Genomic DNA, 16,935 nt, shown 5'->3' on the forward strand with positions numbered 1-16,935 from the left:
TCCATGGAGGTTGTACAACTACTAGGTGCTATGGTAACGATGGACAATGTTCCTAACGTAGTCTGTGTAGATGCAGCCAAGGTGAAGACAGACACCTCAGGAATGGGGCCCTTAAAACACTCTGAAAGGTAACTAGTAAATGTTTTACCAGAACAAATACTTGGCTGGGAGATTCTGAGGAAAAACAATGGTCTTTGAGTAAAGTACTCTGTTCTAAGGCCTCTGCATAGTCATGGGGAAGATTCTTCCACTATATCTTAAAAAGCTGGAATGCTTAATGACTGATTCTTGTCTGAACTAGTTTTGAGCTAACTTGGATTAGAGTTGCAAAAGCTTCAATGCTTCTCAGACCAGGAGAAACTTCTTGGGTTTTGATGGAATTTTCCTTATGAAGTGAAACTCACATTTTCAGTACAGACCCATACGTAAACTCCAATGTATAGGGTCAGTATCACAAAGTGTCAGGGTTTGGACCATCTGAGTTGAATCAACATTTAAGACAAGCTGAAGAAAAAGCTCACATAAATGCCAAGGAAGTTAACTGTGTGAAACCATCTGTGCTTCCTTATTGCCAAACACCTTTGTTGCCTCTTCCTTTTTCATGTTTCATCTTTCTCAGGAGCTTGACTTCTCTCTGTTCTCCTTCCTGCTTTTTTTTATTTGACACCTAACATATATCCTATAAATACATGTTGCCATATACATATGTACACAGTCTTGCTTATGTTCTATCGTCTTGAACAGCCTGGTTTTTTCTCTTGGCCTTGTCATCTTTCCATCTCATCTTTCCATCTCTTTAGATTCACCCATGCAATTCTATATATTTTTCTCTCCTTCTGATTATTGGTTAATTTAACAGTCTTTCCATACCGTTACATGTTATTCTTTAATACTGTCCGTCTGCTATATTGCTACATTTTAAATACCACTGTAAGAAACAAATTTTATGACACCATTTACACAAAAGGAAGTAGCCTGGTGTAGAACTGTTCACCATGAGTATGTGGATAGGATAACGTTGCCACTGAAGCTCCAGTTCCTTCAGAAAGCCTCTGAATTAACTGAAATCCTTGCTGGGGAAATTTTTAGGAAAAGAGCCAGCAGGGATTTCCCATGTTGTCGGCTCCGTTTTGCTCTTGCTGCAGGCGACATTGTAATGTAATATTCTTTATGAATTTACTAAGATTTGTCTTGAAATTAATACTTATTTTGGCATTCTTTTCCTCCCATCCTCCAATAAAGCTATTACACTGCTTATTTTAAAGGCAATATTAGGAGGTTAGATGTATATTTTTGATAGAGAAATAAACCATAAGTCATAAATTTCCAGCATTTCTACCATTTCCTGCAGTCTTACACTTACTGCTTTTCGAAGAACACTATCTTTCCCTAAAAGATCTTGCATGGCGAAGACAATCCAACAACAGAAATGTACATAATGGAATGTTGGTTTCATATAAGTTGAAATGTGAATTAAAAATGGCTGCTGAATATAATCTTAAAATCATTTTTTTTCTTTTTTTTTATAAGTAGGTGGGTTCTGGGTTCTGATACAATCTGTATCCCATGCATTTCATGCATGCTTTGAGGTCTAATAGTAATAAAGCAGGAAGTTTGTAAGCAGTCAAAATTCCTAGCTAACAACAGTTGTTCAGCTGAATTGTTTCTTCACTCCAGTTCTGACATGCTGTTTTCCTTTTCCCCTGCAGTTTTCCACTTGTCCCACAAAGTCACTCGGGTGGTTCCAGAGAGTGCTCTGCTGATTGTTCTTGGTATCTGCCTTGGTGGCATAGTATGGGCAGCAGACCACATTGCCTCCTTCACCCTTACACCAACTGTATTTTTCTTCTACCTGCTGCCCCCCATTGTTTTGGATGCTGGATATTTTATGCCAAACAGATTGTTTTTTGGAAATCTTGGTTCCATCCTTCTGTATGCTGTCATCGGGACAGTCTGGAATGCTGCCACCACCGGTTTCTCTCTCTATGGTGTCTACTTGACGGGAATAATGGGTAAGTTTCATCTGTTAAGGCACAACTGTAAATGCTAATGGATGCCTACTCTAATGCCTAGCTATTAGAGTAGGGTGATACTTAGGCTTAATAAATCTTTTCAGTAGAAAAATGCATTTTTTAACTGGAGAAATTTGTAATATTTTCCATCAAATTTCAGAATGATCTGAAAACTCTTCTCTGAAGCAAGCACAAAAGGAACTTGAAATTAAGTCTCTCATGTATCCCTGCCCTAGATTATGTGTGCATGCACATCTGGGTCAGCTCGGGATTCATCTTGCTAATGGACAGCTAAATACAAATACACTCTGAAGGGCTTATTTCTGTCTGCTGTGAAACAAACCTTCAAAGTTACTGTGAAATGGAACTGTCTTCCTTCAGACAGCTCTCATATTAAGTAGGCAATAACTGTTGAGTGTATATGTATATATGACAGATCTATATTTTGTCTTCTGAGGCTAGACACTGTAAGTAAAGACTTAGTAGCGTAAGTGAAGGCCAAGTAGCACATGCGAGAAGACTTTGTTGTCTTCACTGTCCTATGATATCATGGGGTGCTGGAAGAGCCACAGAAGAGCAATTCTTAATCTTCTCTGTAGGTGTACAAAAGGAAATTTTCCAAATTGTCTTAGGTCAGCTAGTTCAAGAAGGTCCTGACATGGAACATCCAAGTGCTGCTGAGAGCGGTTCCCACGTGGTGCTGCTGTGCCTATTCACTCCATCCAGCTGTCCTCGGCACCCAGCCCTGAGACCCCCGATTGAGTGAGTGGCCCCAGGGAGCCAAGATGTGTGCTATGTACCCAGTCAATGGCTAGTCATGGGAATCTCTAACCATAGTGGTGCAAACTGACTCGGGGTGATTTACCACACACTGCCTTTTCAGTCCAGATAGAAGAGTGCCTCAGATGTTGGCAGTTGCTGATGGTGCAGAGAAGAACATTCTTGTCATGAAGAATTAAACTGTTTGCTGATTATTATAGAAGCTAGTACAGTAAAGTTTTGCCCCACCTTCTAGCCTCAAAAACTGCTCCCAGCATCCTGCACAGGGAAGGAGCATACTTTTGGGTCGAGTTTTTTGAAACAGAGCATAAGATTGTGCCATCTTTTCCATCCGTTTTAAGGGAAACCTGTGACTAAATTTCTTGCCCTTATTAGAAAATCCTGATCTGGAAGAACTGTGCCACAGATTTGGTCCTATGAGATTCATGTTGCGTAACGTTAAATGTTTATAATAGAGACATCTATGGTTAATCTAATCTATATTTTAGGTATTTATCTTACTAGGAGATAAATCATGTTTTGTAAGTAATAGTTTTTCCTGGTAAAATTAGGGTAATTCACTCCAATGCAGGCACTATCAACATCTGAAGGTAGGTGAGAATTTTAAATGCTTTCACTCTGTAGGCGCAATACAGATTTTCTTTGAGAAAAGATCTATGAATCTGATTGATTTTTTTGAAAAAATGTGCCATTGATATTTCAAGTGTCCAGTCAATAAAGGTGTTCGCTTCAGTACTTTATCTTTGTAAAGCAGCGTCCGGATGAAAAAAAACAAAGATTCCTGTTGTCTGAGCTTAATAAAGGAAAATGAGAAAGCACTTCCACTGTTAAAATCTCAGAAAAAAAACAATAATTCTTGTAAAGGAAATTCCAAAGGAGATGGAACCTATCTTCTCTCTGAGGATCTGGTTTTATGTCACACTTGAAACAGGATATGGACACATTTATATTGCTTTTTGACTTTATAATAAAAGTAGATAGGCATGCAGACAAGGTTCAGGGTTTTTTTTTAGATTTGTTAGGCTTTTGCTGAAAAAATAAAATAGATGTGATTATCTGTGACACTACTTGGTATCTTCAGTTGCATTTTACCTGTACTAAATGGAATAAGATCTGAATAAATGCTCTTAGGAAACCTGAAAACATCTCTCAAGCCAGGCTGTATAACAGCTAATGTGTTGTCCAGATTTAGCCATTTTAATAAATTCATATGTCACATCTTAATTTAGTTTTATTTTTCTCCCATTTCGTTTCTTGTTTCCCCCTTCCCTCCAAATCACACGACTGCAAAGTGTGCCTTCTAAGAGCAGAGAGAGTATAACAAAACAGTGCTGTCTCTGCTGTTCAGGAGTGATCAGAATGAGTTTCAACCTCTCAGTCAGAACCATCGAGAAGAAGGGGAGTCTATAATGCCAAGAAATTAATGAAAGACAGCAAGAAAAGCAAGCTGCTTGGCAGTGCGCTTACCTGCTCCGTGCACAAGCCTGCATCTCCTCTGGAATATTTTGGTGAATCTACCAGTCAATAAAACAGTTCAGAACTACTGAAGTGATAGCGAAGAAAGGTGTGAAGTGATGCTCAGTACAGCAGTAAATTGCCAGCTAAATAAAAATAGATTGGGCAAGGATTTCTTTCTTTAAATATCCAAGTTGCTTTTGTTTTGGTAGATGCATGGAACAGTTTAAATGATCACCAAAGATGTTTTTATTAACATCCTGTTCTGGAAAATATAATGAATAATAATTACTGTTTAAAATGTCTTGATAAAAATCATAAAAGAACTATGAATGTCTTTAAGGAAGAGATTTATTTTATTTGAGCTGAAAAACCCATTTCTCTCTTGCTCTCCTCCCAATCCTTGAACAATTATTGACTAACTGCAAAAGCTGTATTTGATGACTGCACGTTCTGCTTCATCATTATGCAAATCTTTCAGTGACAGTACATACTACAGCTCTGAGCTTATGGTTAAACAGTTGAATCAGCCCTCACCGCAGGTCACAGCTAAAGCTCTAGAAGCTAAAAATATGGGATGTTAACCATGGCAAACGATAAACTTACATGCCTGACAGCTTTACATGTTTAGAATGAGATCACTTGAGTGTTAATTAATATACTGCATGGACCCTTCTTTACTGACGAGACATATTCTAACCTCCTAATTCTAATTTCAATTACGGAAAAGGCCAGAGGACCCTGTCCCTGATTCAAACTGTGTCATTCTTCAGCAAAGCTAAGTACGACTTCAAAATTTGTACCTGACACCTACCTCCTCACGTACTAAATGCACTGTGTTGACCCCTAAGATGGTAGCAAGACCTGGGTTCAACACTTTGTGAAAAGCTGTGCTGTTGTTACTTGCTTGCTGAAGATGTGAGAATATTGAGTTATTTAATTTTTAGGAGACTTCACAGCAGCCTCTGGTTGAGGTTCTAGGGGATGTTTTTGTTTCTACATCACTTTGTATATAATTTGAGTGAATAACATTAAAAGTAATGTCACTAAAATGGAAGAATGTCTGTCCATTGTAGACTAAGAAGTACTAAAAAAGTGCTTCTTACTCTACTGTGGAATAGGCCTGTACTAGTTTATTTAAGACTAACCAGATATGAGCGCAGTTAATCCAAATTGGATTACGTAGATATCCTACATAAATAAATAGAAACAGTTCTTTATTTACACTTAACATCCTTACAACTAATTTGCAGAAGAAAGAGAAAGAAAGAAGGTGATAGTAACAAGGAAATCCTTGTTTAGAAGTGAAATGAAAAGAACAGCCCCTTAACTATTTACTAACAGACATTCTGATCCTTCTATGTTCACTGGGTAGGAGGAAGTAGCTAATTCTAAATCTTGCTGTCTGGTTCCACTTGAGCATCTGCTGTACAGCTAACACATGCAGCAGTGCTATCAGCACTGGAATAACTGTGGTTGTGACTAATGCTTACAAAAGTTTTTCTTGTACAATCTAGGTCACAGTGCCAATGTGCTGGGTGTGGGTGGAAGTCTTAAACTGGGCCCAGCAACCTCACCTTGCTCGGGTGTCACTATTGGCAGCAGTCGCTCCAGCCTCTGGTGAGCTGAAGGGGGCAATGGTCATGTACCACTTGGAAATAACTTGCATTATTCGCCTAAGTAAAAGTCTGGTTTAGCAATCCCATTTCTCTTGACACTCTTTTGTACGAATTACAGATGTGTCCTGAGCTTTCCATAAATATTTGCTCACTAGCTTTGCAACTCTTCCAAGAATGTACCAATGTTTATAATTAGTAACATATAAAAAAGATAAGCAATCTCAGTGAGCCCACTTATTTTAAAAGCTTATGTTCTATTGTGCCCTGATATCTGATAGTTATTGTCAATGGGCTTGTTCCTTCCTTAAGCGTGGCAAAGAAGGACAACTCTTGGTGGAATCATTACTTAGATACAGGTTCAAGGCTGTTCTCAGAATTTTTGGCACAGACTCCAGTTCACTGCCTCAACCTCTCTCCCACAGAACAGATAGATTCAGTCCTCCTTGTTCACAGCCCGCTAAGTCCAAGAGTGGACAACACAATATCTCTTTTTGAAAATACAGAATAGTTATACGTACGTGCAAGCTAGAGGTTTCTGTTCTCAGGGCCTTACCAGAGTCGTTATAAACTGTACAGAAGATGTTGTATATGCATTGATTGGCAGAGAAGAAAATATCTACTTTTGCGCTCCTCCAGATTATGGGCCGTTATTGTGTACAACTGGGTGTTACCCGCTACTGTTTCCAGCTTCCCATGTTAAGTGCCCTTCTTTTAAGTAAACATGTCCGTGCATTTTGTAAAAAAAGTATTTGGAATCTAGTTTCTCCTTCAATTGCCTTCCAAACACATAACATTTTGATCTAAAAAATTATCTCATACAAACTCTTGCCAGAGGAGTGGCCATGATGTTCCGCGTGTACCTTACAAACAATATTGATCCTTTGGCTAGGGCTACTGACTGTTCATTGTCTGACTGATGCTTCCAAATCATTTAATCGGATCCGTTTTTCTCTCCGTCAGAGAAATCATGCCTGACACAACTGTCCATTAATTTTGGGCATGGGCCTCTGCATTGTGTACTCATGAATGAACTCACAACATATTTGTGCTTTGCTCTTCCTCATGTAATTTTGGACTTCATCACCACTTAATGAACCTGGCTTCTTCCCCCATCCATTAATGAATACAAAGGGAATTCTCCTGTGCTCTACCCTTGAAAAAAATCTGTTTTCCAGAAAAAATGACTGGGATGCCATTCTTGATTGCATGAAGAGGGTAAACCTTGCAAGACCCTCAGGAAGTTGAGCAAAGTCATCTTTGTGGCTCCCCCTTTTCTGACACTCTTAAAAGGATAGAAATGTCATTCTGTTTGTGTATATATTCTTTGTTTCCATAACCGAAAAAAATGACTTCTGACTAACAGAAGAGATACAAACTAATGAAATAAATACTGAGTTACTTCTTTACCACAGTTTTGCCATTCCAAAACTTTTGAAATCATTGCCAAACATCCTTCAAAATTCCTCAGAGGCTACAACACAGCTACTGAGATTGTACATTTTAGTCTGATTCTGTGATCCACTTGCAGACCATTTAACAGTGGCTTCAGGAAATATAATTTGGGAACAACTGGCTTACGTAATTTCTTGCAGCTATCAATAAATGTCTGCTTGAATAAGGAGGTCAGAAGTGCTGTTTAAGGACGCAAACTGCACTGAGTGTACATATGAGCCCCACTGTAGCAGGTCTTAGTGACCAAGAGTCAAATTCGGCCTGTGGCATAAAAAATTTTGGAACATTTGGTTCAGGAGTACTGGTATTTTCCTCCTACCGTCTTGTCAGCTCTCAGTTATCCTGAGGTAATTTACTCTAGTTAGATAAACCATACTGCACATAAATACAAAGCCAGTTCAAATCAGTTCTTGTATTTTGGAGGATACAAAGTAACACTATGCTGAACTTGCAGTTTCTGTGCTGTGCTTCCCAGCTGATGCCTTTTAGGATCCATGTTTGCAAGGATTTCACATTATCTGTGATATCCCAGCCCCCCATTGCTAGACATAATGTGGACTTGACAACACTTATACTTTACTTGCTTTGTTTTTGAAGGCCACCTGGACATCGGACTGCTGGACTTCCTCCTGTTCGGTAGTTTGATAGCTGCAGTGGATCCTGTAGCTGTTCTAGCAGTGTTCGAAGAAGTCCACGTCAATGAAGTTCTATTCATCATTGTTTTTGGAGAATCACTTCTGAATGATGCTGTAACTGTGGTATGTAAATTATATTATCCAAAAGTCACTCAGTTCCAGAGGGTTTCTTCTGAAATACATTCTCCCCTTAAGTGAAATCGTTGTATCTACTCATAGGCTAGTCTAGCCCAGCTCATGGTGTTCTCTGTCTTGCTTACAAACACTTGTGTTGCAAAGATTAAATACACAAACACGAAAGTTATTTGGAGGCCATAAGTCACATAATAATATATACATATTCCCAGTCTGTGTGAGTGTAGTGTTTAAAACCAAGTTTCTGGTACGTATGTTCTATCTGTCTTTTCTATTCAAGTAGGGATTTTAAGACTTTTTGCATTTTTACTTTTTAATATACATATTCTTTTCTGCCTATTTCCTTTATGTCCTTAATTTATATGCATAACTAAGATAGATTGGCAGTGGGAGATAGAGTACTCCCTGAAGTGCTTCTGCCGGTCCCCTTTCTTCCTCCGGTCAGATGCTCATCAAATGGGTATACATCGAAAAATCAAATGAGGAAAACTGGTGAGACATTTTAGAAAGTTCTAGTTTGTTTTGTTTTGGTAGCTTGTGGCTTTCTGGCTTTCCATTTTGGAAAAGAAAAAAGATAAATCTCAAATTTCCACTGATATTTTTATTTTAATTGAAACAATTATTTTAATGCAATTTTTTCTCACAATAAGAGATTCATAGTTCTGCAGCAGGGTTTTAGTGGGCAGGGACTGGGAAGTCCTACGGCAGAAAGATACTGTACAATTGACTTGCTTTTCAATTTCCCTTCTCTTCTTGGATCATTTCCCATTCCCTCCCCTGCATATCTCCAAAGGAGGGTAAGACACCTTCAGCACGCTCAGCTACTTAATTTTTGCAGCCCCGCCAACTAGGCACTGCAAGGTCATTGGCAGCGATCTAACTGTTCACATGTTTTTGAAAATCCCATTTGGGACCTCCAGAGAAACCTAACTGCCTTTAGAAATGTCTCATTAACATTTTTAGGGTACTACCAGAAATAAATATTTTAAAATCTCCTGATGAACTGTAGTATCAATATCACTGCCTTTTAGAAAGAAAGGACTTTCTGTAGCTGAAATGAATAAAAACACTCACTCTACAAGGAAAAGAAGTTTGACTGTTTGTTACAGAGAATCCAGAAGGGAGTGGTAAGCATGATCAAGAGTTAGAAAGTATAGCCTATGAGAAAGTTTGAAACAACTAGAGCTGCTTAGCTTGAAGAAAGAAAGACTGGACGGTCAGAGAAGAAAGTGGATGCTGTAGCATTTTTTAAATGTAAATATGCAGAAGACTGCTGTTACAGAATAAAAGTATCCTGTTCTCCATGGCTGGGGTATATATGGTAAGTATTAATGAGCTTAGGCTGCAGCAAAAAAGCTGAGAATCCCACAGTAAAATTCTCCTTGGAGAATTTTTAAGAACAGGTTAGAGAAAGACTTGTCAAGAATGATGCTCATACAAGCAGATCACATCCTGAGCCAGGGGTATGGATTAAATGACTTTGTCACTTTCAGCACTGTCAGTCAATTTTGAAAAGTTTTAGTAAAATTATTAAGGTTTATTCTCTTTTATGCTCAACTTTTCTATATGTATGTTCAACCTATTCCAACTCAATCTCTTATTAAGGGCTACTATTCAGGCAATAAAAAAAAATTGTCAAACTGGGATTTTAGAGTGATAAGCACTTTAGAAAACTCTTAGACATCTAGATTTAACCATCCGTCTTATAGATAGAAACCATATTGAGGGAAGAAATGGAAAAGGTTTTTTGTTTATTTGTTTTCTTTGCGTTACACCGTATTTTTTCCGTTCTGCAGATTCAAAAATCTGCAAAATCTTCTCCCTCCACAAAGAATTTCCCGCAGTCATATAGAATTTCAGAATTCATAATACTGGGTCCTATAACGAGATAATTTAATAGGCTTAACTCAGGAGCAAATACTAAATGAGTCTACTTTTCTTTTCAGGTGCTGTACAATGTGTTTGAATCTTTTGTTGCAATTGGACCAGAGAAAGTGACGGGGACTGAATGTGCCAAAGGCATAGGTGTGTTAAATTGAATTCTGCATCATGTCATTGATGTACATATGCAGACTTTTAAACAAAATATAATTATTACTCTATCAGTAACTGTTATTTTTCAGCCCATTCCCTTGTCATTCATATTTGCACAGTCCTGCGGCATATTCTAAGAGAATAAACCTAAAATAATGTCTTAGGAGAATAAATAAGTGAATAAGTGGGACGCTTGAGAGGATTTGTTTTCTTTTGAGGGGAATCAATACATGTGGAGTTCAGTTGTTAAGACCATCAGACTTGATGGCTAGCTTTGAAGTGTTCTCCAAAATTTTATCTGATTTACTGGCCATATAATAGAAGAACCAATACTAATTCAGACCATTAGATTTCTATTGTTTAAGCTGTGTTTGTTTTGTATTTCAGTGTCATTCTTCGTGGTGAGCCTGGGTGGTACGCTGGTTGGCGTTTTCTTTGCATTCCTGCTGTCATTGGTCAGTCGTTTCACCAAGCACGTTAGAATCATTGAACCTGGATTTGTGTTTATTATTTCCTACCTGTCCTACCTCACAGCAGAGATGCTTTCACTTTCTGCTATCCTTTCGTAAGTCCCCTTTTTTGTTATTTTCTGTGAAAGGCTTCAGAAAGGCAAATAGTTTTTAAAAGCATGCAAAAGAAATACCTAAATTATAGAGGGAAAATACAGAATATGACGCTTGCAGAGCTTATGCTGGCTGTTAGTGTCTTTGGTTTGCAATAGCTTATAGTTTGCATATACCACCATTATTCAGCCTTGAAATGGAATGAAAGTTTTCCAGTATCTGCTGTACAATATGAGAACTTCCTCTGCAGAATATAGACCCGATTCTTTCCTCTTTATGAGTAATAATACTTCAATAACTATCTGTTGTCCATTCATATTGACATTTTTCCATATAATCTGTAATTAAAAGCACCATTTTCTAAGACATTGTGTGACAGAATGTGCATTATCTGCTGCTCTCACTCTCTGGACTGGCCTTTTTGATTTTTGAGCCTTTTGGACAGCTAAGTTTTTTAATGTTCTTATTTTGTAAACTTTCAAATTTTCTTGATATGGTCAATTACTAGTGGGATCAATCAAACAGAACTTGGCTTGATTCCCACTGTGGTCTTTCCTGCTACTATATCCCTTGATTTGTAGTATACCTTTCTCCTCCATTTTGCTTGCCATGCTTGCAGATGTTACAGTGAGTATCATCAAAGTCTGAAAAACCTACTGCAAACCTTCAGACCTTTTGGGGTCACCTCAAGGTGATTATTTGGAATATGCTTTTTGCCTAGATTAGACTTCACAATGGATCCCGAGTATATTTTTTCTTAAGAATTAATGGTGGGTTTTTATCACTATATGATGGATGAGGTGGAAAGAATATTAGGTGTTACAACAAATATTTTTTGAACAGCTGATGATTTTCTTTCTAGGATAACCTTCTGTGGCATATGCTGTCAGAAATATGTCAAGGCTAACATATCTGAACAATCTTCTACAACTGTAAGATATACCATGAAAATGCTGGCCAGTGGAGCAGAAACTATTATCTTCATGTTCTTGGGAATTTCAGCTGTAAATCCAGAAATCTGGACTTGGAACACAGCTTTTATACTGCTGACTCTGGTCTTCATCTCAGTATATAGAGTCATTGGTAAGGAGACAATCTTCTTGTCCTTATTTTGTAGTGCTGTGTAATCACACGTTCTTTTGTCAACAAAGAACTTGTATTTCTAGGCCTGTTCTTTTTAAAGTATCCCATTGATTCCGGTTGAAGTTAGGGTTGTTGCTGGGTTAAGACGATAGATTTTTATCGTAAGCTTCATCATATGCTGAAAATATAGCAGGATTTCACTTCTGAAGACCTGAATAGCTCAGTGGTTCACATGAATCACCCAAAAGCTAACCTTTGTTGACCAAACACATGGCATTGGCAAATTCTCCTGGTGTAATGGACTTTGCGCTTTAACTTACAGCCTAACAAAAGACTTGTGAGTCCTGTCAGCCATCTCCTTCCTTCAGCTCTTTCAATTTGGAAATAAAGAGATTCTGTTAAGCTAATTTTATGCTTGACTTCAGGTTTGAGCCACAGTGATGTAAAATCGTACACAATTACACCGCAGGTTCTCTGACTTAAGAAATAATGCCCAGAGATTGGTTAAAAACAGAGTAAATAAGACTGGCAGGTAGAGATTACCTACTGTCATTTTACTGGCTTTGTGTAAGTTAGTAAACATTGCAAAATGCAGGTGATGATTTGTCCTACTATTTAACCACTGTTTTGTGAAATAGCAAGTGGCCTGAAATGGCAAAAAGGCATAGAATGCAGTACTCCTTGAGCATATCACACACAGTGATTTGGTGTATGTACTTATATCTAGGAATAAATTAAACAGGATCACTTGCCTGTCTATCTTGAATATCTGAATCAAATGTAAATAAAAGCCAAAACCCCTAGCTAGCTGGCAGTTTTCCCAGATGCTGTATTGTTGTTCTGACTGGAGATTCCTGAGCTTCTTGAAGGGCCTAGCCCCATGTCCTCCTTTCTAAGTAGTCTGTAACCATTGTTCAGTTAGCTACCTCTCAGTAACCACTGACGTGTGTGAGCTGTTCCAACAAGCTTTCAAATTCTTGACTTTTTCACTTGTTGTTGTATTCCTGGAATTAGGGATTAACAGTCTTGTACGAAGTGTGATCGATAACTAAATAGTAAATATTCAGCAATGACAGTAAGCAACCATAAAAGTAATTAAGCTTAGACTCTGATAAATTACTAAAGAGCTGATGATATTGGGCCTTATGTAATTACTGCTCTCATACCCGTGGAGAAGTCAGATTGGTGGCATGAATTTATTTTCAAGGTCCCCTACACCAGGAGCCTTGCTTTCAGTGATACACTTTTCACTTCCCTTAGCACAAGTTCAAAGTGCTCTAAAAAGCGGGACAACTCTTTTGCACTGGTCCTCAGACCTGGCCTGCTGCAGAAGCTCACGCATGGCATGCCCCTCGCAGGACTGGTGAAGCAGTCGTCCTTCTATATATTGGGAGCTCTGGGAGGCATTGCGGCTTCTAGGGCTCCTGCAGCAGGGAGCATCTCACCTATAGGCCTGAACATAGTGTTAGCGTAAAACCCTGCATAAGGCAAGAGCATGAATGATATTTTCATGTGATTTGTAAACAGTGCCACATTTCCTCTCTATTTCAACCCATTTCTCTTTCTGTTGAAAGAGTCCATGTGTATCACTTATTATGGTGCTAGAAATTCCCTTCTTTCTGAACTGCTCATTTCAAAGGACAGCACATACTTGAATCTTTCACTGCCTATGCCAGAGGAAGGAAAAACCTTGCCTCACTAGGGGACATCCTTCTTGGTCAGCACTTTCAGCAGAGCTGCTGGCTCATAGAAAAAGCTGCACCTATTTTCTTTGGTTCAAGGTAAAGGGGAAGGTACAGAGTGTGCCTGACCTCTTTGGTAGAGTAGTGATACTGGGAGAGAAGTAGATGCCATATATATTGTGCTAGGAAAGCAGATTGGTAGTACTGTTTCTCTTACACATGGCTGGAGATTGTTGGCATTCCATAAGGGTATTTCTAGACATCCTGGCATTTGTTTTTTATAGGTGTAGTTTTACAGACATGGATTCTCAACCACTACAGAATGGTCCAGTTGGAGATAATAGACCAGGTGGTGATGTCTTATGGTGGACTACGTGGAGCAGTTGCTTTTGCTCTGGTTGCGCTTCTGGATATGAAAAAAGTGAAAGAGAAAAACCTGTTTGTCAGCACAACTATCATTGTTGTGTTTTTTACTGTTATTTTTCAGGTAATTCAACTTTTTACTCATGCTTGTTACAGGGAGAAGGATTCTCCCCAGCGTACTGAATGCTTAAAGTAGTTCTCTGCTGAAGGTTGTGTTTTGTTTCACTGAACCAAAGGCATAATTAACTTTGTAATTTTAGTAACAAAGATCCTATTTTATGTTTTCACACAGCACCACAAGGGACAAAACACAATTTTCTCTGTGCTAAAAAATGTTCAGTCTAGCTTCTTGGTATTAATAGAACTCAAGTTAATATCTGATGAAGCATCCTTCACCTCATGTGAATAACTATAGGGAACAGTCCTTTATACTGGCAAGTACAATTATTACACTCATCTACCTGAACCTAAATTCTCATTTTAAAATATAACAGTAAGCAGTGGGACAAACAAGTATTTAGCTTCCAAACATAATAGCAGTTTCTGAATGAAAAAAACAACATTAACTTCAGTGGAGATATGCCAGTATACACCGGCTCAGAATCCTTCTCAGATTTATACAGCATATTTAACAATGTTTCACGGCCTACTGGTATGTGCGGAAAATACCACGTTCACTGGTATATGAAGCACTTTCACCCTTCCGCTGCCATATTTTCCTGTATGGAATATATATTTTCCCACTGTTTTGTATCTTTTCAAAGCTTTGTAACACGAGCTGAAGGTAGTGCATTTTTTTTATTTTCTGAAGAAGAACAAGATCAAATGAGGAAGCTTGAGAAACACCATATAACACATACGAAAATATTCTTTATCTCTTTAGCTCTAACTAGCTGGAAGCAATTCTAGACAATTACTAAATATTTCTTATCATGTTTCACTGCCTAGGGTTTGACAATCAAGCCGTTGGTGCAATGGCTGAAAGTGAAGAAAACTGAGCATAGAGAGCCCAAACTGAATGAGAAACTTCATGGCAGAGTAAGATATTTTAAAAAATATATAATGGTGTCTTTTGGATTATTTTAAAGTGCCTTAAAAGAAAAAGAAAACTTATTAAAGACAATTTATTTTTGCATAGGGGGAAAATCAAACTGAAATTTCAAGCGCAAAATCCTGCAGACATTTTTGAAACTATCACATAGGCTGTAATATATCCTTAGGTTGAACCCTGTGAGGGGCTACTCAGTTGAAAGTGCTGGTCTTTTACTTGATAATTCCCTGGTGCTGACAGCGCTGGGGAGATAACACAGCTGGGAATACGTTTCCTTCTCTTCGGCTAAAAGAGGAGCGATGCGCTCTTGATTGTAGACAACTAGGGCAAAGCGTGTGGCAGTAAGTTTATTTATCCTTCTTAAATATTATTTATTTATGGAAGAGATAGATATGAAAGCAGGCTTTGTAACTTGCATATTGCATAGAACGGTAGCGTGCTGCTCAGTGTGGAGGTTAAATATTGACATACAAGAGTAACGGTAGTATTTCTAGTCCACACTGAATGCTTTGCATATCTGCATTTCTTGCACATTTGAAAAGATTTTGAAACATGAGCCCTGGATCTCTTCCAGTTCACTTTCGCATGACATTATAATGTAACTTAGTACAAGAAAACATACAGTTTCAATGCATACAGATGTTAAATGTTAGAAGACGATAAGACATCTTGCATGGACTTCTTTAATTAAGAAACTCTTCAGATTTATACAGATATCCCTGCACTGAACATTTTAAAACATTCTTGCATGAACTCATAATTTTGTCTGTTTTCAAAATGGAAGTTACCTGAAGTGAATTAGCTTAGAGATGGACAGGCACATACCAGAAAGTTATTTCATGCTTGGTAAGTCACTGACTCAATTAAAAAAACCCTCAAAGGTGTCAAAAAATGTATGTAGGGATTTGCTTAAGATGTCTTTGAACCTATGGCTGAATATTTCTAGGCTCTGAAAATTCCCTACGGGCAAAATTCCTGCTATGGGTTTATACTCCCTTCAGAAAGGCTTCCCTAGCTATGCAGTTTTGCATCAATCACATCCTGAAAAATCCTCCTTCTCTGGAAAAGGGATCTTCCAGTATTGCATTCATCATCATGACCCTTCACGATCTGTTTGTTTCTGAGAAGTTCTGTTCAAAGGCTACAGAATAAATATGTTATGCTTTCGCTACGCAGCAGAAAAGCTATTTGGTTTGCAGAAGCAGGATATTTCCCCAGAAACACTATTTTGATTACCTGAAAATCCAAGTTTTTCCCCCAGGTGAAGAAATACATTCCACCTGCATTTATGGCTTATACCTTTACATGTCAGTAAGGGCGGGGCAGTAACATTAATTCTGGCACTTCGTAAGGTGTGCCTCCTGATTCACCGCTTCCTGGAGTGTTCCAGCAGACGTTGCCTCCGTGTCTCTAGCTCTCCTCGAGCTGCATACATTGTCGCTTCTATGCCTTCAGAGAGAGAAAGCACTATCCATTCTCAGAGAGTGGGAGCACCTGGCTTATTATTAATATTTTCCCCCACTTCCATGTCCAAATGAACTGAACTCCATCTCCTGAAGTGATAATTAATATTATATTCAGGAATAATCCTGAATATTATATTCAGGAATCACCTGTGCTGTTCTCAACCCAGCATGCTGTACCATTCAGTCTAACGTTCAGGGTGAAATGTTAGCAACTATTTAAAGAGAAAGACCAAATTATACCTGCAGCTGCCTTGGTTTGAATAAAGTTACATAGCTTCAGATTGCCATCAACCATGTGATAGTCAACCCAGTGTAGGATTTCGCCCTGGTTTCCAAGGGCGAAAGTACGGCTCCTACTTTTATTCTGATCGAAGTACTGATTCTTGAAAAGTCTAAAAAGAAGCAGTAGAGGAAACTCAACTGGTTTAATCACTAACAGTAAACGTTCATGTACTTCATAGGGCAGAACTGCTGGTGGTAAAATGAGTTGATAAAGAGTCTTACAACCGACTGTTAACAAAATGGGGGTTTAATTGCCTTCTTGCTGAGACCTGTGTAGATCAGGAAGAGTTAGTAAATTTGTAGTAGCAAAGAACTGGGCAGAA

General features: G+C 38.4%; 1 protein-coding gene across 1 annotated transcript in view; it reads left to right on the forward strand.

Moving 5' to 3' along the window:
- SLC9A3 (solute carrier family 9 member A3) overlaps positions 1–16,935 on the forward strand; it is a 59,063-nt gene that overhangs the window by 22,096 nt on the left and 20,032 nt on the right. The window contains exons 2-8 of the mRNA XM_068931330.1: positions 1,710–2,012; positions 7,916–8,076; positions 10,035–10,113; positions 10,510–10,687; positions 11,548–11,768; positions 13,735–13,937; positions 14,762–14,851. Coding sequence (XP_068787431.1) covers positions 1,710–2,012; positions 7,916–8,076; positions 10,035–10,113; positions 10,510–10,687; positions 11,548–11,768; positions 13,735–13,937; positions 14,762–14,851 — 1,235 coding nt within the window. The remainder of the gene's footprint in view (positions 1–1,709; positions 2,013–7,915; positions 8,077–10,034; positions 10,114–10,509; positions 10,688–11,547; positions 11,769–13,734; positions 13,938–14,761; positions 14,852–16,935) is intronic.

This window comes from Struthio camelus, chromosome 2, assembly GCF_040807025.1.
Source record: "Struthio camelus isolate bStrCam1 chromosome 2, bStrCam1.hap1, whole genome shotgun sequence".
In the NCBI taxonomy this organism is placed as follows: Eukaryota; Metazoa; Chordata; class Aves; order Struthioniformes; family Struthionidae; genus Struthio; species Struthio camelus.